The 27,143-nt window shown below is 43.7% G+C and overlaps 1 protein-coding gene across 7 annotated transcripts in view; it reads right to left on the reverse strand.

The window, feature by feature from the left end:
• The window catches only part of CAMTA1 (calmodulin binding transcription activator 1), an 871,256-nt gene that overhangs the window by 15,107 nt on the left and 829,006 nt on the right, over positions 1 to 27,143 (reverse strand). For 3 of the 7 annotated variants that reach the window (XM_075060208.1, XM_032763753.2, XM_032763755.2), the window contains 9 exons: positions 24,880 to 25,195; positions 23,623 to 24,146; positions 18,458 to 18,645; positions 15,361 to 15,607; positions 14,767 to 14,838; positions 13,747 to 13,767; positions 10,326 to 10,519; positions 9,476 to 9,550; positions 5,019 to 5,049 (listed from right to left, as the gene is read on the reverse strand). In XM_075060208.1, coding sequence (XP_074916309.1) covers positions 5,019 to 5,049; positions 9,476 to 9,550; positions 10,326 to 10,519; positions 13,747 to 13,767; positions 14,767 to 14,838; positions 15,361 to 15,607; positions 18,458 to 18,645; positions 23,623 to 24,146; positions 24,880 to 25,195 — 1,668 coding nt within the window. The remainder of the gene's footprint in view (positions 1 to 5,018; positions 5,050 to 9,475; positions 9,551 to 10,325; positions 10,520 to 13,746; positions 13,768 to 14,766; positions 14,839 to 15,360; positions 15,608 to 18,457; positions 18,646 to 23,622; positions 24,147 to 24,879; positions 25,196 to 27,143) is intronic. The other 4 variants (XM_075060207.1, XM_075060209.1, XM_075060205.1 and 1 more) reach the window with 3 other exon arrangements.

The raw sequence follows: 27,143 nt of genomic DNA on the forward strand, positions 1-27,143 counted from the left end.
GTGGAAGGACACTGGTGGTCCCATCCATAGGCGACCATACAAGGTGGTAGATCATGAGAATGAGGACTGTGGTGGTCCAGCAATAATCAGAGTCCCAACCAGGGAAGAATGGTGTGAGGAGAATACCCCTTCAACCTTATTATCTTCATCCCTGGAAAACTGTGATGGTATTGGAGAGAGCTCATGGTGCAGTACTGTGGACCCCGGTGAGACATTGGTGCCTAATAAAGGGGATTCTGGAGTTGGGGAGACACCAAATCTTTATGATGCAGGAAACGGAATGGTGCTAAGAGCATCAGTTCCAAGGGCAGGATGCCAAATGGAGTGGTGGCGCAGTGCGCGGAGTCAGTGTTGAAGTAAACTGAGGTGGCGCCGTTGTGTTAGGAGCATTAGCCTGCAGCCTGGGATTAGGAGTGGGTGTTGGTACTGTCTCCTTTGGTGCTATTGATGGTGCTGTGGTGGAAGCAGGCAACTTAGAGCCATTAACCTTGGCACCTGAGCGGCTGGTGCCGGCTGCGGCTGCCGCACAGACGGTGCTGAGCCACAAAACAGCTGGCACCAATGAGAGCAATTTGGTCAGCGAACGTTTTGCGGTGGTCTGCTCTCTGTGAAGTGAGGCAGCTGGCTGCTTTTTCACCATTTTATTTGTCCTTAGAGGAGCCAGGCCAGTGGGAGCTGCAGGAAGCAGTGGGTTGCAGGGACATGCTGGCTACCACTTCCTGCAGCTCTCATTGGCTGGGAATGGTGAACCGTGGGCACTGGGAGCTGCGGGGCCATGCCTATGGATGATCAATATCAGCGAAATGTGTCTCAGCCCGTAATGAGATTACCCTGATGGGCCGCAGGTTGCCCACCACTGATCTAGGCGGTGAGGAGACTGGTGACCTTTGGCAAGAAGAAGATTCCTGTCCAGGGTCAGAGGCTGATCTGAGGGACTTTTCCATTAGGATGAGTATCTTTTTCTGCCCTAGCTTTCAGTTTATTGCAATGGCCACATTTCTGGGGAACGTTAGATTCCCCCAGATAATGGACACATTGAGCATGTCCATCTGAGATAGGCATCGCCCTCTCTGCACACCGTGCATCTTTTAATACCTGGCGAACCAGGCATTTTCCTAACTACCTCTAAGCTACAGGATATAATTTTTCTTTTTTTGAAACAGGCCGAAAGGGTAACAACTGAAACGTAACTTATCTAAACTAACCTAATTTACTAATTTAAACTACTATCTATTTGAAAAAAATGAAGGTTTTCAATGGGACTGCTGAGCTCCGTCTCAGGCCGGGGATGGTTGAGAAGGAACTGAAGAGTCCTGTTCGCGCACACACTATTGAGGAGCCAACGGTGCGTGAGGCAGGTACCGTGCGTGCACGACACGTACGGGCACTGCTGCAAAACTCTCAGAGCAAAAGTGCAGGGACGCACCTTCACCTGGAGTGGAGCACCCACAGGGACATCTCGCAAAGAAGAAACCTAGCAAACGCTCCAATTTCAAGTTTCCATATGTAGATCTTGACAAAAGAATAAAGAAGAATAGAGGGCACTTCATTCTGATGCTGATATTTGTTTACAGAATGTTCATTATTACATCACAAGCATTAAGGAAACTATCAAGTTTTTAAAATGCAAAACTCTCACCTACAGAGTCCTCTCCGCGGGCTCTTAAGAGTGCAGACCACGAAAAATGTATCGATTGCAAGTAATCTCGAGACTGCAGCATGCATGTATTCTTTTAGGAATGGCACGATGGCACAATTTCTTTGTTCTCTTCTCTGTTCCTAATGTGTGCCCTCTCATGCTTTTCTGTTCAGCTTTGAACCTGACTGGCTCATTCTGAGACATTAAAGTGTAAGTCTCATCATTTTATTATTTCAGAACAAAAGTGAGTAAATGTTAAGAATTTCAGCTACAAATCCAGTACTTTTGTTCTGTGTTACCTGCATGCAAAGCTGGGAAGCTGGAAAGAAATCTTTCAGAGCTTCATAGCCTGCCCTATAGGAAGAAGTGCAGTTTGCATGAGAGCCCTTTATGCATTCTGCAATAGTTGAGCAAATGAATTTAGCAGGTAACCTATGCTGCAGGTGAAGGGAAAAGGCAGAAGGTGACAAGGGGAGCAGCAGAGGACTGGAGTGGTAACTGCTAATTGTATGGGGGGACAGGGGAGTTAAAGAGCAATTCACTGAAGAGGATGAGGACTGTGAAAGGCAGCAGCAAAACTCTGATGGTGGGAGAGGAGTTTGGAGGGGAAGCAGCATAGCTGTTCGAATAATGAATTGTTAATTTGCAATTATGCTCATCTTCACTGCAGTTTCATAACACAGATCTTTGTGGCAAGCAGCACAGTGATATATAGCTACAAACACCTGCACAGGCCCAATACCTACCAGCCCCATGCCTATTAAACAGACATTAAATAAGAAAAATGGTGAGGTCCTCCATTTAATTCAGGACAGGACAGCATATTGGTGAGAAACAGAGTGTCCCAGCTTCCAGCTAGTAGGATTCCAATTAGGGTGCTGTCTCTGGACCCTTTTCTAGATAAGTCTAGAACCCTCTTCACTTCCCAGCACTGGGAGGAAGGGTAAAGCCACCTCCCTGTTTCTTCCCGAACTCCAGCTTTTAGATTCTTTTCTCCTAAGTTTCCTGTTTCTCTGGAAAATATTGAGTATCTTCAGAAACACAGATGCAGTGTTTAGTTCCTGCTGGGAGAGGGGAAAAGAGTCTCCTTTCCTTAGCCTCTCCCACTACTGCTCAGCAAGAGCCTTCAGAAGTAGCAGAGTGAAACTGACAAGCTTGTAATGGAGCATCCTGGTAGCTGTTCAGAAAACCATCAGGCAGCAGTGACACTGTGGGGAGACTGGGAGTCAGGATGCCCATGTTCTGTTCTAAGTTCTAGAAGGGAGTCTGTGGAGAACAGCAGACTGGGGGTTTGAATCTTACTGTCCTGCACCAGGTGCAGTTGTTTACACCAGTGTAAAGTGAATATAAAATGATGCTATTCTGATTTGTGACATTTTACACCAATGCAACACACAATCAGGCCTTAGAAGGCAGGATTCTTGGATTCTGTTCCCAACTCTAATAGGAGGATGGAGTACCTGGTGCTTTGCTTTAGTCTCTCCTGCTGAGCACATGACAAGGAAATTTTTTATTTTCCAGAGAGAAAGTGAGACCAACCTGTGGTTTGCATGCACGCACCCACCCCCCACGCAGCAATTTAAATATATTTCTGCATAAAAAAAAGCTCATCACCTTTACTTATATTATTCATCCTTGCAATTGGTGAATGCTGATATGTTGAAAACAAATGTGTGGTTCTAAAAACAATTTATTGTGATTTCTCCTTTTCAGTATGAATAGCTCAGGCTAATATTTTCGAAGAGGCTGTGAGGAGCTAGACACCCAACTCTCATGTCTAAAAATCCCAGCTTCAGTCTGCAAAGAGCATTAGAATAGCAAACAACAATGGACTAATAATCCTTTAGTAGGGAGTATGGCAGGGAAAAGGCTATACTAATACTGCATGCTTTCTCTAATTAGCCTGCAAGATGTGTAAAGCACTTCACTGTGAACTGGACTTCATTTCCGGAGAATAAACCAAACTGTGCTGGATGATAGCTTTGCAGAGTAACAGTATCTGAAACTGTCTGTGAATGGCAGCAAGATTCTCCTTCCTTCATCAAGGTATCACATCAGGGAAGTCAGATTCAGAGAAATGGCACAATGAAGGGATTTGGGTTCACCTGGGTTTAGAACTCCATTTCATAGGATTCTTACTTCAGATTTCATGAGGAAAGAAATCAAATGACTCTTCCCATGAATGTGAATGAAAAGACATTTGCAAGTGCCAGAAGCCTCAGGATTCTGCAAAAATTTCAACAACTAGATTTTTTGTTAGGATCAATTAGTAAGCCAATAAGAGACGGTGCCACACCAGACTCAGTAATAGCGGGCAGAAGTTAGGGTTAATTCACAAAAAATTACCTTGCCACTGGTAGAGGGCAATTTACAGTGATACTTAGTTTATAAGATATGTGTGTGCAACTGTCTAATTAACCTCCCCACTAGACATTTATAAAATATGACCACTGCAGCTTTTTGCCTAAGAAAAATAGCGTTTGTCTTCTGCATTGTCTTGCTGGGTACTTTTATACACACATTGTTTGAAAGCAGTACTCCTCTGCATTACAGGAACATAATGATTTTGGTTCTTCCACTGTGGTAACAAATCTCAGCCTCATTTTTGCCTTTTCATGGACAGCAACCAGTTTGTTGTATCACTGGCTTGATGAAAATTTCTGTCCCTGCACAGGGGATCTGTACAACTGCAGCTCTCTTATTCAGATAATTATAACACCACCAGCTTCTCTCTTCTATTTTCACTTCTTTCTCATTTTAAGTATCAGCTGAGAAAGAAAAAATATCTGTGAGCTGGCTCTGGCAGGGCCGCCAGGTGTGTAACTTACCTAATACTGTGTCCTAGGAAGAGGAAAACTAAAGCCCAACCATTTTAGGAAACAGTGAGGAGAGCTCCTTTTCATCCCCACAGCTCAATCAGAAAATACAAAAGGAAACCCATCTAGCGTAGGCTAAAATAATTTAGGAGCTCGCTGAGATTATGCTAAAATCTAATATTAATGCTGCAACATTTTAATTATGAAGGAAGTCATTACTCATTTAGCAAATGCCAGTGCAGACCCATTCAAGTTTAAAAAAACCTGTTAACTGTAAAGTTCCCACCAATACCACTTTCTAAGCATGCCCAGTGATGGATATAAAAGTCCTTTTTTTCCACTTATTCATGCATTTGTAATATCTACTGCAGAGTTCTGTCCTGTTATGAAAAGCAGCAGTGTTAGTAATTGCAATAGGGTTAGTTTATACAGTATTTTGTTTCATATAATTAATGGATGTGAAACTTACTGGCATATCTAGGCTGCAGCCCCATGCAAGCAAGCAGAAAGCAAAATATTTAAAATGGAAGAGAGAGAAACTGTCTAGCAGGCAGCTAACTCACCCTTTTGTACAGCCTATGGTCCACCAGAGGGCTTCAGATAGCAAAACAATACCAAAGAGCTATTAGCATACACGTGGCATCAAAGAAACCTTACAATAGTTTCACTTCAATGGAGGGAAGACAAAGTATTTCTGTTTGCCTGGAGAGAGAAGGGCCCACTCCCCAGATGCTGCCTGTGTGATTCCCTCTTCACCAGGCAGCAGCAGATCAGAGTTCAGAACATTTTTGGATAGTAAAGTGCAATACAAAGTAAAATGAAAACAGATAGTTGTTCTGGTGGCATTTCCAGCTCCAACCTATCTTCCCTTCCATGATAGGCTGTCTTCTATCTCGGTCCTAATTTCACTGGCTACAGCAGGACTATAATCCAGATGATAATCACAGTCTAGCAATACTACAGAGAGATCTCAAGAAGATAAAATTTTAAATATAAACCAAAGGAAAATAAAGGAAATAGAATGTTATCAGTTTACTGAAAGCTGACTGTGTGGATTGCAAGTGGGTGTCAATTCAGTTAAACCAGGCCCAGTTAGAACTGACATTGGTTCCACCTTTCCCTGTAGCACTAAATCAATATTATTTAGGAACCATTGACTAGCTGAGGGTGGTTGGTGAGTCATGAAATCTGCAAGCCTTTAATTCTGGTCTCACATACGGACACTGTGCTGGAGGGCAGGTCAACAAGCAGAAGGTATTACTGCAACTTTTAGACTTAAAACTAAGAGTCAGTCACTGGCTAACAGGCCTGAGCATTATCCACATTCAGAACTATTCAGCTGTGCATCTCTTGAAAGGCCAGTTCTGTCTCATGCCCTATAATAAACCCTTTCAAGGTAAGACATGCTGATACCATGATAGGGTACCATGTTTTCCTTCACATTCCTGGAGATACGTAACAGATGGACAAATAGATATTTTTCCAAGATCTATAGTAATCTCTGCATCTCCTACCTTAAGAGTTACTGTCACAGATGAGTGTACAGAATTTGTTAATGGGGGTCTATTTTTGTCTACATGATATTTGCCCATATTCAGATGCATATATCTTAGCAGAGATGAGCCCCAGCTCCAAAAAATCCTGCCTTCACCCAACAATGCACACTTAATTGAAACTCACATTTCTTTCTATCCTATGCAATGTTCATGTATCAGTTACCAAGGTAACCAAACCAACTGTAGGTCTCATGAACTGACCCAGTGGCATCTGAACTGTTGTCTCTGATACTGCAGTAAGTGAAAGTTCATGAATACAGGAAGCTCCAACTAGCACAATTCTTAAACACACTGGGTCAGATCCTCAGCCGGTATAATTCATCTTTGCTCCACTGAAGATCTGAGCCAATAAGTAGATCTAACAAACCACGAGGGGTACCTTAGAGCTGTTTTGGATATGGACAGAAAGGGGCTTTTCATAACTTACTTAAAACAGATTTAGATAAAGTATCAGTGAGATGGTTACCAGGAGAAAGCCCAAGGAAAGCATATAACTGAATCTTGCATAAAGGGAACAGAATAATCTCTTAGCAAGAATTATTTCCAGGGTCCAGTTCCAATATCTAGATGTGGCCAACAGAACTAGGTTAAAGCAAATTTAAAAAATGTAGAATTAGCAAATGTTCACTCACAAGTTACACGTTTAAAAAAACTTCTGCAGCTGAAGAAATAACTGGCTTTACACTTAGTTTGATGGGTCTGTGTGAAGGACTGGCTTGCTTTCTTCTGCTTTTTTCCTCCCCTATTTCTAAGAAGTCTCACTTTCCTTATGCTGCTAAGTTCTCTCTCTGTTCCTTTCTATCACTCTTTTCTCTCTCTCTAAGGTATTCATAGTGCATCAATTATCACACTATCTTGTGTGCTGATGCGAATTTTCAGAGGCGAAAGAAGTAGCTCCGTCATGTCATTTTAGAGAGACGGAGGTGCTGCTAGTCACATTTCCCACCCCACTACCCAGAACATCCAGAGCAGTAAGTCAAGTCTAGACTTCAGAACGTGCTGGTTTACCCCCTGAAATTGGCACTGGAGCTAGGAGCCTTCTCCTATTGGTGTGCTCACTTTTACATTTCTAAGGGAATACAATCAAATTTACTCTAATAATTTTATTAATAAATCTGGTACATTCCCAAATTCAACACAAAAAATACCCAGCATCCCCACTGTGCCATTCTTTGTGCGACCTTTTCAGACCACAGTTTTTATGTGGAATCCTTATGCTGCTTCATTGAGTAATGAGATTTTGAAACTTTTGTTTGTAATTTTCTCCAATGCCAGGATGCCTCAAGGTAAAAATCTTTTGTAAATGATAAGATTAGTAATAAGAAAATATCCATGTTAAACCTTTGCAATTGCCCAAGTAAAGCACATGCACATTCTGCAGTAGAAACACGTACATAGCACACAAAGGATGTGGGCACATTTTCGGTTTAGAAGGGGAGCATGGTAATTTAGGATTTATGATCAGCTCTTCCTTGAAAATAGGAGACAAGAATTTATTTTTGTTTAATTCCAGCCAAGAATTAGGGATTCACTCCAAAACAACTCTGATCTCTTGCAAAACAGTGCATTTGCCCTCTGAACTCAGAGAAGGAATTGCTCTCAACATGGTACATGAGTACAGAGCAGTGAGCTACAGCCAAAGTGCCTGAGGCAGGAAGAGATTTATTCTTTTGGTCACAGTCAATTTCCCTCCCCTCCTTGCTTTTCTCCCCCTAATTCCCTCTGTCTCTACACAGCTATAGTGACCCACCTGACTAGGTATTGCAAGGAATTGAGCCAAAGGCATAGGAAAGGTCTGCTCCTTCATGGGCCTGAGGTACATACGAGCGTGCAGAGCCTTACTTTAAGGAAATGGGCAACTGAGGAGAGGCTGACAGAAGGAGAAAGGTCAAGGACAGGAGAAGCTGCCAAAGCTGTACATCAGATAGGCCAAGAAAGAGACTGGCCTATTGAAAAGCCTGGGAATGGTGGTGTAGTCCAAGTATTTGGCTCACTGGTGGGAGATTCTGCACTATGGCTAATTTTAGGGGACCTTTCTTGCATGTGCAAGTACGCTTATGGGGTGTCAAAGTCAGCCAAATACAAGAGTCTCTGGCATCTCTGCTCCATTGGCCATAGGGAAGGGGGCACAGAGCTTCAGTGTGGACTGCCCTACCTTCTAAGGGATCTGAGGGGATCTACAGTTTCTGACTTCTGTACCTGTTCTATGGGGGGTAGACCTGTAAGAATGATCAGGTGAACCTTTGAGTTCACTTCTGCCTGCCTTGTTGTAGTGAGGGACAAGCCAGCCATCCCCTGACAAAATGCTGTGTCAACATCAAAAGCACTTGGCACTAGTTTAGAAACCCTGCATCTGCTGCTTGCCACATGAACCTGCAGGGCAAGTTGTCTGCCCACTGCTCGGGCTACACCAGCCTCATCCCAGTCTGTATCTCTGACCTCATACAAAGATGACTATTTCTAAAACCTTGTACCAAAATACTAGTAACACCATGTACTTCCCTCCGTTTCAGTTTAGTGTGCTGAACCAGCACTGGCCTAAACTAAACATACTTTGGTTTGACTAGCTTCCAAGTATTTTACCTTGTCTTACTGGGCAAGATAAGTGTGTAGTTATTATGGAGGAGGCATATGCAGAAAGATCTGAATTCATTTCTACTAGTCAAGACAATCTTCTGGCTGACAAGTTAATCACAAACAAGATCCTTTCATTAACTAATGAAAGCAAGTCACCTCAACACAGTATAGTACAGTTATGGGAGCTGCAGCTGCCACATGTTGCAGGCAAACAATTGAATCAGTGTTGTCCTGAGTTCCTGGTACTGTTAGGAAACCCTTCTTGCCTTGTGTATATATTCTCCAATTTAATGTTTATTTAGACATGTGGCGTGGCTGACATATGCACTGACTTGTTTGCTGTTGAGTGTCTCCCCTCCTAGAGGGCTGTGGGGCTCAACTTATCTAGATTATAAACAGATTCATCCATTGTGACTCCACTACATGTATACCTGTGTCTTAAATAGAAATGCTTCCAAGGTATAGTGGCACGCTGCACTATGAGGCTAAGGTGCAATGAAAAGTCTGTAAAACAGGATATAGTCTGGGGTGCGGGGGCGGAATCAATCATTCAGCTGAACTCTCCTCCAAGGCTTCTCAAGCCCAACTTCACTAAAGCCAACTTCAGTAAAGGAGTATAACTAAGAGTTTCTTTGTTCTGCTTCCATTTATCACAGCCTTTTACCATATTTGCAATGCAGCTGAATGTGTCTTAGTGACAGTCCCAATCTGGAGATTTTTTCCTAGTTTTCTTTGTAAGCAGCTTGGCTTTGTTACTTGATGATGAGAGAGATTTGCAGTGATTCTAATCTATTCTATTCAGGTTCTTATAGTGAACCCATTGCAATGCTCTGGGGATGGCCTAGAACTGATAGGTAAGGAAAATCCATATAAAAGTGATGTCATACCTGTGGCGGCAGCGTCGTAAAAACCGCATGATCTTGCGAGCAGCTTGATCCTGCTTCTTGGTGAGCAGACTGCTTCTAAACACAAACAAAGGAACATCAGGGCATGGGCAATATTGAGGAGAAAGGGTACTAAATAGGAGAATAATCATTCTTTGTGTACTGTGCATTTCTCACCTGGCTTACCTGTAAAATGTGGCACAGTCCAGGACTGTGCTAGATACCAACATACAAACAGTAGAAGCCCTTAAGAACCTTACATGCTACCTTTATTACATTTTCCTCTGCCTCATCTCATTTGTTGGAGAGTAAAATTCTTATGACCTGCATTTACTGTCCCTTAAATGCTCCTTTGATGTGAATATCAGCTCCTTAATTTTAAAATTGATTTTTATGCATTGCTGGTAATGCTGTCTTGAGTCCCTAAGATGCTTATTAACTTGATTTCTGTATGAGGCCATTCGCAATCCAAGATGAGAGAATAAACTGAGTGAACTGTTCTTTCTAACACAGACTTATGGAGGAACCTCAAAGCCAGCAGAACTAGCACACATGCTACTATGTTCCCGTTAGCTAATCCTGCTGTGGGGATCTCCATTCGGAAATCAGGATACTGCTCTCATTTCAAAAGCATCATTCAATTTTATTTATTTTTTTGCTTTGGGCTTCTCACTTGTAATGCCAGTGTCCATGATTCACAAACTGCATCAACAGGAATAACTATTAGAAGACTAGGTTGTTCCTGCAGGACATCTCAGTTTGACTGAGAACCTCCTTTCCTCTACATGCTAACTTAGCTCTTCTCCTCTCTTTCCTATAAGAGTAAATTTTCAGCTCTTTACCACAAACCCACCTAAGTTTCTGTTGTACAATGGCAGCTGCTCGACTTTTTTGTCTCCTCTTCCCACATTCTTTGTAGCTGCGATAGTACTGCTGGATCAGCACTGCGGCTCGTCGGCTCTGCTGGAATTTTTTCTGTTCATAATAGCTTCTGAATTTGCTCTGGATAAGGATGGCAGCTTGTGTCATCTTTTTATAAAGTGCATACTGCAAGGGAGACAAAAAGAGGCTAAAGCATTCCAGCAGAAAGCAGGTTTCCAAGTCTCTCGCCCCACTGGAATGTGATGGGGGAGGATACTCTCTCTTTTTGTTGCTATGAGTAGAGGCCAGACTTAGTACGGTATCTTCTCAGTGCCAGGAAACTGTCTGAAATATGGCCCAGTGACAAACTGGTGCAGTTGCAGGGTCTAGTCTACACTAGAAAAATTAGTACCTATAGTACAACCTCTGCCAGCAATTGTGCAGTTGTGCTGGGGAAATTTATTTATTTATATTTCTAATTGGTAACAATGGTGTAAGTACTAATATAGACATGGCACAGATGTTTTAATTTTTGAGTCATGAACACCTGTTCTGATCTTGTGTCCAGTCTACAGTAGTGGGTACTTATATTTCTAGTGCACATACATTCTAGTACAAAAGTAATCCAACTGCAGATGGACTGGTATTTACTCTTAAATAGGTACAGCAACATTCACCATTACAAGATGCCAAATGCCATGAGATAAATAAAGGTCTCTGGTGGTTCTGCACACACAGCTGTTGCTGTGTCAAAACTCGCACAAACAAGAGAGGACTACGTCTAGCTAGCAGACTATAAAGAAAAAACAATGTAACCTACTAAAACACAAAGTGCTGATAAATGCACAAAGTATGTTGAAAAAAACATTGTCTCTAATACTTCTCAGTTATAAAAATGTCACTTTTAAACAGATCATTTAAAAACTATTTTGCTTTTCAATGTTCATGCCATTTGCAGTTCACGCTGGTCAGGCAATGAAGACAATATTTGGGTTGCTCATATTGTTTACATCCAAATAAAAACAATATTTTGACTGAAATAATTTTTGATACTACTAAGATTTTCTCAGAATCATTTGTATTAAACCAAACCTAATTTTGGGCCTAAACTATTTGAGAGTACCCCTTTAATCATTATAAATGAGAGTGATATTTCTGTGTTTTATAAAGTTATAACCCCATGCACTGAATTTGCAAATTTGCACTAGTGTTCACATACACTAAAAATCCCCCTCCAGTACCGGGTTATTTCCAGACCAGCAATCTTTTATGCCTTTAACCTTCCATCTGTAAAACTTAACCAATGAAGAGCTGCTTTCCATTAGGGTCCTTCTGAGACATGCCTGAACAATTGATGTGCTCTATTTCTGGCTAGTTCCTGTATGAAAGATTGCTAAACATGGGCAGAATGCTCCTCATTCAGAACCTCATGGATTACTCCCTGCACTGTACACAGCCCAACATCAATGGCCTGGTCTATTAACTGAACACGGAAGTTGTACTACACTGCTCTCAGCTATCGCATTCTGTTGAACAGATTTCTATAATAAGGTTTACCTGGCATAATAAAAGACATATTACCCAGCCTTCTGCAGAACAGCCAGTAACAAGGGGAGGAAGCAACTCTCTAAAGGCAAGAATTGCTTTTACATTTTCTCCCTTCAAAATAACCAATGCAAGATGGCCCTCCCTGGTACATGGAAGTCATCTGCATTCAGGAATATTTAAAATTGCACACAATTTACTTTCTAAGTGGTAAATGCAGACCTGGACTAATATGTGAAGGCCACATTTAGCACGCTGAACTGACGTGTAGAGCAGACTTTTACTGTGCGCTGGTCTTCTTTTGAAGAATATGTCAAAGTGTTAAATATCCCCAGACAGTTTGCCAGCCTTTGACTCACTGCTCATCTAATTACAGGAGAGATGTGACACATGGGCAGCAGCCATCTCTATATCTGACAGTTTTGTATCATACTTCAGAGAGTTCTCTCTTCTTAAAAAACAAACAAACCCATCATATCATGGAGTAATACCAACATTTACCAAATTTCACTCTTTGGAACTGAAGCAGTTGTTGGTCGCTGGTACATTTTGTTGTCATTTTTTATTTTTTTAAATAAGCTCTTAATAATTAGATGAACCAAAGTTTGCTTTTAAATAAGCTATTTAAAAATAATTCACTCTCAGGCTGATCTTTTCTTTTCCAATTCTGAGCCCAGAGAGGACTTCTGTGGCTGAGTTACAACACCCTGAACAGAGGGCCAAAGGTGGAACAGTGACACTCTAGCTATGTCTGGCTAAACCTGCAGTCATTGATGTAACTAATACAGGGATTTAATACAGCAATAAGTTATATGAGATGAGAGACTCATAGCTCTAGATATTACTCAGGTTTGCATCCAAACTTGTCTTGTTGCCTATGCATTAAAAATCTTTGTCCAGCCAAAACTCCCCCTCCCCCCACCCTGACCCTCCCTTCAGGCTGGTGGGAGCTGGGAGAACAAAGGAAACAGTAGTTAGCTTCAGTCAAGTGAGTATCTCCAGCCAGTCTAGGTGCATGATGACAGACATATTCACCTTCCTTGACAAAATAGTGGTTTGGTGAAGGAGGAAGCTGGGGGTGGAAGAACAGTTCTAGGAGGACACACCCATCTTCATATTACATTAAATCTCCCCCAAAAGAACAACATGCACTCTTGTGTCTTAGGTACCCTGAGAGCATTGGAAAACACTGAACTGATACTGATTACTGCCATGGTCAGGGTGCTGCACAGGTAGGAGACAGGCTGTCACGCTCACAGAATATTGTCACAGGACAGTTCTAACAGGACATTACTGTATTAGCAGTAACACACAAGTTGCACTGTAACTGGGAATTTGGTGCACAGGTTTTTAAAGCTGAAAATAAAAATACTCATGATACAGAAAGAATTGATGTCATTGTTTGCGTGGCTGTTCAGATCAATATTCCCTCATGTTGTCCATGACCATGGAGGCAAATAATGAAACCTAACAGATCTCAGCAGCACTGGGAGCAATTTAATGATCCAGAGCACTGCGGACACTAAAGGTTCTTGTTGCTTATAAAGATAATGTTAAGAACGGCTGCAGAGCAAAATGTTTCTTCATTAAGATCCCCTCATCTCAGCCCTTCACTGCTCAATAAGTGTATTTAGAAATATTAAGTGTGCTTCTATATTAACGTGATCTGTTTCTGGTAACACAGCGCCATCTCTGTCCTACAATGGGGATTTTTGTTTGTCACAGAGCAGTCTAGCTGACACATACATTCACTGCTGGGCATTATCAAATTATTTCACTGAATACCAGGTTTTCCTGGTTTGTATTGAATGTGAAAGTTTGTAACTCAAAGGGATCAGTTTCCAAGACAGTGTATGTTGATTCATTACCTTCAAGGCTATCCAAGTAAGCTTAGAGGAAAAACAGAAAATACAAAGTTAATGTTAGAGCTGCAAATAAAGAACTGAGACACAAAAAACAAACACCTGACCAGACCATCTTCTCCCAAAAGAAATGGCTCCAGGGTCCACGACAAACCTTGTGGAGCAATATTTGAAAGGGAATTCACACTATGATTACACGAAGCATCACTCCAGAACGTCACTCTACGGTGATCCAACACTAGTTAAGTTTTCCCAAATAAATGTTTCTAATTGAATGTTATGTAAGGGCCTCTCTTCAATATTGTCATCCCAGATGTCAGTCAGTCTGAGCTGGGGGGAGAAGTATGTTTGAACTAGTGCTAATGGGCTCATTGTTCCCATTAAAAAAAAATAAATTCTTCTTTCCGGGTCTGAAGACTCAGCCTAAAACTTGGCTCCAGATGAAAGTGCGCGGAAAGGTTTCAGTCCCAGGACAAATTATAGCAAGTGAAAAACTGGATTTTTCATATTTTAAAATTTGACATGTTTTTTCCCTCCCCCTCTGCAGTCCAACTCGTCTTAAGCACAAAACCATCTTAAATTTCACAATGAAATTTGGAAAGCAGCTAGTAAGAGTACAATGTAATCACTTTGATAAATAATAATATATTAATATACAGGTAAATATGAAATACAGCTTGTTCCTCACTCCATATGTGTAGCTGCACACACACAGTTGCTCTAGTTTCAGACCATGTCATCACTGAGAGATAAGTTGCAGGACTATTTGGTAACACTATATATAACAAACCAGGGAAAATACAGAAATTAAAATCTTCTCAAGGAAACAGCTTGTGAAATTAGATTTACGATGTGATTTTTCTGGACTTTTGAGCTTAATCATAACACATTCTGCATATTTATCACTGCATATTGAAAAGCACACTTTGGAAGTTCTCTCTTTGCACCAGTTCCCAATATATGTAGAATCTGCTGCCAGTATTCACAGGTTCACATTATTTCACAGAAACTCAATTCTTCGCTTACCTGTTTGTATTTTCTGTAACAACGCTGAATGACAGCAGCAGCCACTTCCTGCTGTTCTCTGAGAGGACGGCCCTGTAACAAAAAGTGAAGAAGTTATGAGTCAGCATAAATCGCACTGAACAAACAGAAGAGAGGATGAGAGGTAATGGCTCTCTGCAGCCTGAGTATGACCCCTGGTTCCCATTTACCATCGCAGCACCCTCCTTCTTCTAAAGAAGGGGTTTCTATTAGTAATTTATGAAGATGATGGAACACCCCCCAATCTACAAACAATGAGTTTGACAGTTTGCAGGAGAGAATGAAAATAGGCAGCTGAACAAAGACTTTGATGTGTACTTTCCTGCTATGCTTTGTGGATTGCCAGACTGTTGCAGAGGAAGCATCACCACATACTAAAATATGGACTCGTCTCCCTTTGCTAGCTAGTTAGACAAATTTCAGCAGCATGAGAGCGCCAGGGTAAGAATTAACAGGGTTACACAAGACACTGGGAGAATTATTTTGTCTAAGAAATATATAGTCTACATTTGATTTTCTAATGGATTCTACTTCCACACACCTAAGGCAAAGAGATGAGATGTTCCTGCTACTTACCTTGTATTTCCTGAACACTGTCTGGACGAGTTTGGCAGCTTCATAGAGTTCTCTTTGCTCATGATCAGACAGAGTTAACTGTGCAAACTCATTCTCTACCCTTTCGCTGGTGGATGCACTCAGAAATTCTGACCAATCTGCGGCTGAAGGAAGGCTGGGTTTCTCAAAAGCTATTTCACTGACTGGTGAGCCTACTGGGCTCAAGCTGGTGTTTGAAGAAGGGGTCAGGGGTTCACTGTATAGACTTCTGAAACGAGAGGCACACAAGGAACACTTTGTCACAGAGAAGCAGGACTGGCATGACTAGTAGCTTATTACATTTTTATGTGCAAGGGCAAAGTTACCTCTCCAAATGACACTGTACCACCCAAAGCCCCGGGAGGTCCATGCCCTGTGACATGCTGAATGTACCTGGCTGCAGAGGAATTTGCAGGCTGAACACTGGCTTTGGGATTCTGTTCCATGATCTGTGATATTTTTGCCCCCCATCACCTTTTACATGACTCATGTGTAGGATGGTTTCACCTCCATCTTTAAACAGCACAGAGCAAATTAACCTCTGGTGTAACTCCTCCCAAGAATAGATTTAGCTCACAGTGAACTGAATGCTCCACGTATATTACAGTTTAATTTCTCTGTTCTTTCTAATTATTATTTTGTCATTATAAAAAGGTTTGTGTGAAAGGATTTTTCAAAACAAGCAACAAATTTGTCTCTATTGAAACCCTTAAAAAGAACTTGATCTTTCCACCCTGAGCAGAGCAGGCGTCTACCCTGGGTCAATTTACTTTTTCTCCTAAGTTTAGATTTGGTACCAAGGCTGGAAAGGTTTTCTTCACTCATCTTCTAATGCATAGTATTCTGGGAATTCAAAGTCTCAGGTCGATCTTGAATTCTGCTATTTGTTTGCCATGAACTCACCATGTGAACAGCACAACTGCTTCAGCCCTTTCCATGCAACTGGGCCATAACCAGAGCAGGGCAAGTGGAGCAGCTGCTCAGGGCGCAAAGCTGTAGGGGGCAGAAAAATGGGGCAGAGACATGCCAAAATAACCCTGGCAGGGGGTACAAATATGCTTGCATGCCCTGGGGGATAAAATGTCTAGTTACAGCTCTGCCATGCAGATGTAACCGTGCCCAAACACAGAGTGCGCATCTGGGAAGAATTAAAGAGCTCAATTTGTTCCAGTAACTTGATTTCTAGTTTTTAATATCAGAAATATTTGTGGATCAGTCAGAGATACAAATGCAGAGGCAGAAGCTCTCAGAGGTGGCTGAGCTTCTCTCACTCTAAATAGCCCTGCGGTCTCTCCTGGGAATTGGGCAGCTCTAAAATAAGTAGAGTTAATTTCTTTGCTGTTCAGATAAGGACTGTTACATTCAGATTAGGATTTAACAAAAAGACTAAACTCCATTTTAATCTTTTTGAATGATCTGGAGTTTCTGACTCCAGTGCTGTGAAATGAGTTTCATTAGGGCTGCCTTGTCTTCTATTTCTTTGTGCTGCTGGAGGCCCCAGGGTTCATGGCCTAGCTACACTCTGCACTGCGATCCAACTTCAGAACCTCATGTTATTGCACATACCATTTATAATAAAAGGCAAGAATCCCAGCAGCTCCCAAAGGGGAATGTCATAGGACATAAGAAATTGGGTGAAGTGAGACAGGCGTGCAATTCTTGTGGGATGTTATGCTGCTCACTTTTTCCTTTCTGATGCAGAGGGCAAGGGATTAATGTCGTCTTGCTTTCCCAACAGAAGTCTTCCCGTAGCCTCTAACAAGACACAAAAATTCTCATGACATCTGCAGCAGTTGAGTTCATCTTCAGTGTGTGAAATTATGATGGAAGTTACTATTTAGAACAGGCAGTCTACAGAAGTTATCTGCAAAATCAGTGAGTGTGTGGGATTAATACTGCTACTCATCAAACCCTGACAATCATGACTGGGTGAGATCTGGAGGATTCTGTAGCTGAACCCATCAGCATTTTTAAAATACCTATCTCTAGGCACTTGCCATGGATTACAGATAGACACTAAAACCCTCCATCCTACTTTTGTTTTGGCACTTGGCTTCTGCCTTTGTGACCAGTGCTGGGGTTTATCTTCTGAGCCATATTTTGGGAAAATGTGTTCTTTCCCCTTTCCTGCCAGCACCAGTGAGGGGAGGGGAGCTTTGCAGTATAACATGAAGTTAAAAGGAACTCTTCCTAACATCCTCTGGGATGTCATCCAAGAGCCTCCCCATACTCAGTAGCATAAAAAGGGGCAAAACATTATGGTTGTTCTTTCAAAAGTTTACAACTGAACATTGACTTAACACAGCTTTGAAACTTTACTATGCAGAACAAAAATGCTGCTTTCCCTTTATTTTTTAATAGTTTACGTTTAACACAGCACTGTACTGTATTTGCTTTTTTTTTTTCTGGTCTCTGCTGCTGCCTGATTATGTACTTCTGGTTCCAAATGGGGTGTGTGGTTGACTGGTCAGTTTGTAACTCTGAGGTCCTACTGTATAACTGTTTAAACCTCTGTACCTAGTGTATTTGCAACCTTTCCCCTTTCCTGCCAGCCCTAATAAAAACACTCCCTTAGCCATGTGCCTGAGTGGTTACTGGGACCCACCATATCTAGCCCCTTCAAGGCCAACCCGCTGAAGCACCTACAGTGGTTGCCTCTGAGACATGGTATGCCAGGCATGCTATTGGCACCCAAGCAGTCGGGGTACAGAATAACCCCAGTGATTACAGATGCAGAGCCAAACAGACTCTGTTGTTTAACCAGCTGGACTTTCCTTGTGGTCTCAAACAAGGATCTGTTGGTCTGAAAGCGTCTATTTTATTTGCAGGGGTTTGCACTTTTCCGTCAATTTACAGTTGTACCTAACAAAGGAAAGCGTGAAGGCAGTTGCTTATATTGCTTGATGTTTGCATGTGCGAGACCAAGTGTGCCTGTCCTAGAATTACCTGCATTAAACCCAATTAAAAAGCAAAACCAAAGGTCAAAGAACACACATACCCACACACAAAATATCAGACCAGCAAATCTGCAGTGGAACAGGGACATCCCCAAGCCTGTCTTGTGGTTAGTGTTGCTGACCTTATCTGTGCAGCACTTGGTATATGATCCACATCAGCAAGGTAACTGGCCAGCCAGCTCATCGTGGTGCTAATGGCAGCACTGTCTGTCCTCTCCACTAGTGGTGACTCCACTGGCACAAAATTTTCCCGCTTGATCCTGTCAGGCGTTGCTTCAATGATGTGCTCTGCAAGTGTCATCATGTTCACCTGGGAAGGGGCAGACAAGAGCAATGTTTGCCAATTTCCTGCCAATACATTTGTGGTGAAACAATTCACAGCTTCAGCCGAGGATGAGGACAAGGGCTGCCCAGGTGTGTGGCAAGTGAGGGTTACTCACTGGACCTGATCCTGAATAGCTCATTCAAGCAAAAATGCCACTAGCTTCAATCTAAGGCTGTGTTTACACTAGAGAGCTGACAGCAGCACAGTTGCACTGATGCAGTTGCGCCGCTGTAAGATCTCCAACGTAGTTGCTCTATGCTGACAGGAGAGCTCTCCCATTGACACAATAATTAATCCACCCCCCAACGAGCGGCAGTAGCTTTGTTAACAGAGGGCTGTCCACACTGGTGCTTAAATCAGTGTAACTTATGTCACTTGGGGGCTTATTCATGCCCGAGTGACATAAGTTATACCGCTATAAATGGTAGTGTAAACATAGCCTTATGACTGAGTTACAGTTTTTCCAGACCCAAAGGCCAGTGTTGGATGCCTGGGAAGGGATTATGAATAACTTGTGATCATTAGGAAAGAGAGACAGGCTCTGAGTGGTTTGCACTGGTTATGCTGTCAGCAACAAAGACAAATAAAAATTTAACAAGCATGGATTCTCCTTTACAATTCTAGAGACCTCCACAGACTGAGGCCTTTTTTCTGACTGATGGAGGAGAGACAGGAGACCAAACGCATTAAAACTTCATTTAGCGTCACTGCTGCATACTTTCTAAGGCTGATCCAGTACCCAGAACATACCTGTGTTCCCATGAAAGAGAGACAGTGGAAGAGAACACAACTTCAGAGTTCATGCAGTTTGTGCCACTTTACCTCCAGCCCCATTCCAATTAACTTCCCAGACTGGTGGGGGTCTCCCTCTATATTTCTTCCCTTATTGCTCCCTTAGGTATTTTTTAATTTAGAAATAAATATTCATGTTTTGTATTTCACTCTTCCTTTTGCTCGTGTGGCAAATTGCCGGTACTGTTCTCTGGGTCTCGCGCTTTCTCTTCTCTGGGGTAGTGTGGCAAATTGCCGGTACTGTTCTCTGGGTCTCGCGCTTTCTCTTCTCTGGGGTAGGTTCAGGGCGATATTGCTTGCCTCTGAACCAGTTCTTAATCACTCCCCTAGTGTCCTTGGAGGAGGGGAGTGGAGAGGGAGGGACCTGGGCCCGCCCTCTACTCCAGGTCCCAACCCAGGGGCCCTGGGGTTGTGGTGAACCACTTGACTAGCGGTTTCTTCCCCTGGGTTACTTCCCTCTCATACCCGTCAGCTTGTGAAGGGCTTCTCGCCTCTCTTCTATACAAGCCTGGTGCCCCTTACCTAGGGTTTCTGTTGGGCTTCCCAATCCACTGCAGCACTCCTCCAAACCTTCTATTTCTCTCTGGACAAACTCTTCTCTTCTGCAATCTGCACTCTGCTCCAATCCAACCTTTCTCCTTCAACTACCACCCCCTGTCTGACTGAAGCAGGGGTTTATATCCCATGACTGGAGTCAGGTGCTCTAACTGGAGTCAGGTGCTCTAATTGGAGTCAGGTGCTCTAGTTAATCTAAAGCAAACCTTCCTCCCTTGGCAGGGAATAAGGCCCCCTGCTAACACTCTTACGCTGCCCTCTGGCCATGCTGTATCACACTAGACTTGACTCCTTTCCCTCTGGTTTCTATATAGTATCTAACACTATTGTACTGGAATGCTTCCAAGCATCAGGTGATCCTCTCCTGTAGTGAAGAAAACAGCCCATGATGCAGGTTTGGGACATCGCTCCCAATGTTAAATATTTGGTGTTGGCAACATTCAGCATGACACCTCTGTTCCTATGACTAGGGCCTGTACAGTTCTTGGATCTGGGAGGTTCAAATAATTCAGAATCCAAGGCAGTTCCAGAAACATGAATGCATCTTTTGCAAACACCAAGCACAGTGGTCCCCAACCTTTCAGACGAAGGACTGTGGTGGCGGTCGAGCATCCGCTGAAATGCCACCGAATTTCTGCGCTGAATTTCGGTGGCAAGCAGCATCATCGCTGAAATGCCGCAGAAATTCGGCAGCATTTCGGCAGATGCTCGACTGCCGGCCAGGATGCAGGCGCATTTAGATGCGCCCACAGGCACCGCATTGGGGACCCCTGACCAAGCAGATCCATCCCTGTTTTGCAAGGGTTTTGTTTCCCTTTATGACTTTGGCTGTGTGGAAGAATCTCCAGATGTAGTGAGTGGGTATATTTCTGAGGCTCTGCTCTCTTGGCTGCCACTTCACTTACCAACCCTCGTTAGATCAGAAAACATATATAATCTTCCTCTCCTAAAAATTAAGCTACTTATTTCTCTCCTTTCCCCACCTTTTTTTTGCTGGGTATTATTTTCTCCTCTACCCCATATCTTGTCTATTTCTTTTCCCAAAACACTATCCATATAGTCTCTCCCTTTCCTCCTCAAATCTGGAACGCCCTTTCCTTCACACCGGAGTGATTTCCTCTTCAGCCCATGGGCACCACCTTCAGCTTTGCATAGTCATTGTAGTTGCTCGTTGCTGCAATGCTTCTTCAGTGGTGGTGCAGAGTTGGTATCATGCACATGTGAACTCAAAGGTGTTCAGCAGCCAGGCTGTTACACCCCTGTTGCATGAACAAGGACATTAGTCTGTAGTTCCAGCACTCAAAATGCAAGCTGTCTGAGCAGAACAGCATCAGAATAGCCTGCATCTGTAGACCATAGAATCATAGGACTGAGCGGGACTTGGAGAGGTCCCCTGCATTCATGGCAGGACTAAGTGTTATTTAGACCATCCCTGAAAGGAGTTTGTCTAATCTGTTCTTAAAAATCTCCAATGGCAGAGATTCCACAACCTCCCCAGGCAATTTATTCCAGTGCTTAACCATCCTGACAAGAAGTTTTTCTGAATGTCCAACCAAAACCTCCCTTGCTGCAATTTAAGTCCATTCCTCCTTGTCCTATTCTCTGAGGTTAGTAAGAATGATTTTTCTCCGTCCTCCTTGTAACAACCTTTTATGTACTTGAAAACTGTTATGGCCCCTCTCAGTCTTCTCTTTTCCAGACTAAACAAACCCAGTTTTTTCCAATCTTCCCTCTTAGGTCATGTTTTCTAGACCTTTAATCATTTTTGTTGCTCTTCTGTGGACTTTTTTAATAGGTCCACATCTTTCCTGAAATGTGGCACCCAGAACTGGACACAATACTCCAGTTGAGGCCTAATCAGCACAGAGTACAGTGGAAGAATTACTTCTCGTCTCTTGCCTACAACACTCCTGCCAATACATCCCAGAAAGAAGTTTGCTTTTTTTGCAACAGAGTTACACTATTGACTCATATTTAGCTTGTGATGCACTATGACCCCCAGATCCCCTTCTGCAGTGCTCCTTCCTAGGCAGTCATTTCCCATTTTGTACGTGTGCAACTGATTGTTCCTTCCTAAATGGAGTATTTTACATTTGTCCTTATTGACTTTCATCCTATTTCAATAATGACATATGCAAAGTAATCCGCTTAGGAAGGAGATGTGACCACCTGGAATCCCTGCAGGAGCTCACTGCAGCACTGGCATCTCTTGAGTCTCCTCCACTTCTACAGAGCTAGAATGCTTCTTCCACCTCCTGGGGTTGCCAGGCATCCGGTTTTTGATTGGAATGCTCAATCGAAAAGGGATCTGGGTGGCTACGATCAGCACTGCTAAAAAGTCCAGTCGGCAGTGCAGGAGGGCTGAGGCAGGTTCACTGGCTGCCCTGGCTCTGCACGGCTCCCGGAAGTGGCCAGCATTTCCCTCCAGCTCCTAGGTGGAGGTGTGGCCATGAGGGCTCCGTGTGCTGTCCCCGCTCTGAGTGCCAGCTCCGCAAGTCCCATTGGCCACGAACCGTTGATAGGGACCGTGCGCAGACCCGCCTGGCTGTGCCTCTACTTAGGACCCGGAGAGAAATGCGGGCCACTTCCAGGAGTGCCACCCACAGTCTGCACTCCTAAACTTCTCCTGCACCCCAACCCCTTGCCCAGGTTAGAATCCCCTCCTGCACCTAAACTCCCTCCCAGAGCTCGCACCCTGTGCCCCACCCCAGAACCCCAATCCCCTTCCCCAGCTCAGAGCCCTGCCTCCACCCCCTGAATCACTCATTTTTGGCCTCAGCCCATACCCCCTCCCATACCCTATTCCCCCAGTTCCAACCCAGAGCCCACACCACATTCCAAACTTCTCATTTCTGGCCCCACTCTCGAGCCCTCACCCCTCCCTCAACCCAACCCCCTGCCCAGCCCAGTGAAAATGGGCGAGGGTGTGGGAGAGCAAGCAATGGAAGGAGAGGGATGGAATGAGCGGTGACGAGGCCTCGGAAAGTACCTGCCATCTATATTAGTGGCGATGCCAACAGACTCTGCCTTTTCCATAGGACCATGAACTTACTGCGCACTACATAGATACAGCACTTCCTGGGAGTGACTGATGGGAAGTGCTGAGTTCAGAGCACAGTCAGCTCTCAAGCTTCACACAGCCTAGCTTGAGGTGGACAAGAAACCTTTCAAACAGGTAAAAAGGCAAGAACCATCCCCACCTCCCTGCTGCCCTTCTATATATAGAAGATAGCACAGCACTGGCTACCCAGAGCAGGGACCCTTAGCACATTCCTCTGCTTTGGTTCCATTCATTTCAAGATGGAAAATTCCATTATAGCTGGCAGAACTTTTCAAGGGAGCAGACTGTCCAACTAATACAGTGCAATGCAATGCACAACCATTCATGCTAATCGTCACTCTCACAGCAGGACCGAAAGGACATCATGTACTGTTAGAGGGGAATGCGCACAGTTAGCAAGAGCCATGAACTTCTGCAAAGCATGCTTTGGGGGCCCTATAGCTGCAAGAACACCTCCCACCACAGCGCACAGGTCAGTCAGGTGCAGTCTCAGAGGCTGACACTGAGGATGTATTTGCCTCATCTGGCCTTGCTGCCATGTTAGATATGTTTACCTGCAGGTCATCCATGTGCTGTAAGCAGTCCTCATTCTCCACACTGTCCCTGTAGGAAAGCAGCTCCCCATCCATGATCTCCCTGTCAGCCATCATCAGCACATTCATCTGCTCTCGTTGACGCAGCCGGTGGACTACGGTGTCCTTCCCCAACACAAGCCCCTTCTGGCTTCCTGTCACCTGCACCGCAGACACACCAATATAAACGTCTTTTGGGTTCCACTTGATTCCTGCCTGGCCACCAGAGCCCCGATACCCAGCAACTTCTGGGATGTGCTGGGAGAGCTCCCTGCCATAGTCCCTTATCCCTTCACTGGAGCTGATTGTCTCAGAGATGGATTGCTTGGAGCTGGAACTCTGCTTCCTGACACTTGGTTGTTCCAGGCTCAGTGCTGTGGAAAGCAGCTTCTCTTGCCGTGCCTGGAAATACTCAGGGTTCAGTTTATGTTTTTTGGGTGCTGGGTAATCTTTCTGACTCTCACTGCTGTAGTAGTTGGAAGGCTCAGACCTTGGTCGTCTTAACTCTGGAACCAAAGAAACCATCAGTCAGGACTGAACAATTGACATGATAACTGCTGAAAGTGCTCCTGTCATCTATAACACCTCCCTCCTCCCAGGAATGCAGGTAACAGTTCAGACCATGCCTTGGGACATGCAGGAGAAGTGACTGTCATCCTGGAAGGATGCTAAGCTGAACCACCCCTATTCCTTTCCAAATAGCTAGGATTTTGTACCTTTCTATACACTTTTACACTTGCCAATGCTCCTGCAAATACAGGGAATGCGAGAGAGAGACAGGGAGCTGGGAGCAAAGAAACAGGGCAGAGAGAGAACAGCTTCACTTAACATCCCCTCCACCTCCCCCAAGTAAACTGCCTGCTCCAGGCCACTATGAGTGTGTCTACACTACGGCTGGGAGTTGTGATTCTCGGCATGGGCAGACAGACTTCACACTAGCTCGGCTTTAGCTGCATGCTGAAGATAGCAGTGTGGACACTGCGGCATGGACAGCAGCTTGGGCTACCCACCTGAGCTCAGAACCAGGGAATTGGGCATGTTTGGACTTGAGAGGCTAGACTAAGCCGCTGCCCATTCCATAACATACACACTGCTACTTTTAGCATACGAGCTGTGCTTGAGTTAGCGTGAGTCTGTATCTGCACAGGGAATCACACCTCCCAGCTGCAGTGGTAGACATACCCTGCATGTCATGTGTTAGCACAGAGAAACCTACAGTCAGGTTATTTTTGTTTTTACCTGTATTTGAACTGGACATAACAGTGACACCCTTCTGAGGCTCTTGAGAAGTAATAATTTCACTTTGCCACTGGGCAACCCAGCTCTCGGTGCTGGACTCCCCACTCGAAGGGCAGTGAATTCTGGGATTTTGCCCAAGCTGAACTTGCTCATCTCGCTGTAGCTGCTCCAGACACTCTGCCAACTTCACGTGACCCCGAGACCGAGCAATAGCCAGTGGCAGTCTCCCAAGAGAATCAGGAATAGAAATGGCCCGGCGATCCCACTTATACAGCACAATGGCTGCATCCATGTGGCCCAGTGCACATGCCCACATCTGAAAGAGAAAAGGACAATTGACACATCTGTAGGTGCTTCACTCTCTTGTTCTCCTCTCAGATCACTGACAAACAGCTCTTATCAGCACAGCTTGGCAAATGCTTCAGCACCAAAGGAGAGCTTTTATAAGTGTCACATCTGAATAAGAGGTCATTATGGAGGACTAGACAAGTCCTACTCTCTACCTCCTGGAAGAAGTAGTTGCCTGTCCAGCTATAATAAATTAAGGTGAAATTTTCTTATTGAGCAATAAGTGAAACTTTCCTACGGGCATAAATCTTAACGATGCTGCAGAGGCAGAAGAGCTCAACTGCATACACGTGAATTATAGACAGATGAGCACATGAGCAGCAGGACTAAAGCTAGGAAAGGGTGAAATGCAGGGGTCCTTACACTTCACATGAATTTTGTATTTGGCTTTCAAAGGACCAAGTGGCCACATGGGCAGACATCAGCCATGCCATGCTTGCTTTGGAACTCTGCTCACAAAGGGGATCAATGAGCTGTGACAAGGTAGGAAACGGTCAATCAGAAGCAAACTGTGAGGCAGCTCATGGACAGCTGCGACTTGTTAGATTTTGTATTTAATAATCATGCAAAAATCAAACATTTAGGACAATATTAGAGAAGCAGGCACCTAGAACGACCTCTGTACAAAAGTTACAAGATGCCAGCAACTACACAGTTCTTAGTAAGAAAATATTCTCGGGACCATGACAAATGGGCAAGTTTTAAAACTTAAATGTCTGAGACAGTGCCTAATATAGTGTGTGAACTAAGAGAATAGAAATGAGTATCGATAAAGGAACCTGACCTGGTGTCTCATTAAGGTTGGCAGTAGCATCTTTGCACTCAAACACTGCTTGTTGTCAATGTCACAGAAAGTGCAACTGTGCACATTACAGCTTTATGAAAGCTTATTCCTGTCTGTCTACTAACTAAAGAGATGGTTGAGCACATACGCGCGTGCACCTGTCTAAACAAGCCAGCAGGTATAGGACCAGCTCAACCCTGGTGTAAGAGGTTTGACCAAACTGAACCCCAAGAAATGGCATCTTCTTATACCAGAGTTGATTCTGGCCCATAAACTTACTTCTTCTTCACAATAGCCTTGAATCACTGCTTACAGTTGTCCATTCTAACTTTTCAGCTTGTATCAATGATTAACACACTTAAGACTTGAATAATTGTTTTTAAAAATAAAAAGAGAAAAATACTCTACACAGCGCTTGGCATCTTGGGCAGCAGCATCCCAGAAGAACCAAGAGTTACAAAATTATTTGCTAAGACACTGTCTACACATTCTGTAAGAGTTATATGGGTGTGATTAGAAGTGTTACTGTAAATCAGTTTAGTCAAACCAGTGCACACTAGGGGGTTGCATTGATTGAACTAAATGGATTCTGAACCTAGTTAAATCAGTAAACAAACTGTGGGCAGTCCAGCTCGGACAGTCGTTGTAACTGTGTTGGTCCCAAGATATTAGAGAGACAAGGTGGGGGAGGTAATATCTTTTATTGGACTAACTTCCGTTGGTGAGAGACACCAGCTTTTGAGCTTACACAGGTCACCTGAACAAGAGCTTTGTGTTAGCTCGAAAAGTGAGACAGACAAGCAACAGAAGTTGGTGCAATTAAAGATATTACCTCACGTACCTTGTCAGCCCTAAGAGCGTCACTCCAACTTCTCACAGGGGATATGCTCATCTAAAAAGTTACCACCTGGCTTTGGGAATTAGTTTTCATTTGGACCTATTCTTGGTTCCATGCATGTTGGATGATTTGGATTTTCTAGGTTATCAGGAAATGTAACTGTGAGTTCACTGGCTTTGACACAATAGGATGACTGAGACCTCCACAAACTGGAAAACATGTAAACAGACCAACTAGTAAAAAAAAGACAAGTTCTTCTTTCCTCAAGGCAGCAAAGCAGAGGTGCTTGGGCAA

Source organism: Chelonoidis abingdonii, chromosome 23 (genome assembly GCF_003597395.2).
Source record: "Chelonoidis abingdonii isolate Lonesome George chromosome 23, CheloAbing_2.0, whole genome shotgun sequence".
Taxonomy (NCBI): domain Eukaryota; kingdom Metazoa; phylum Chordata; order Testudines; family Testudinidae; genus Chelonoidis; species Chelonoidis abingdonii.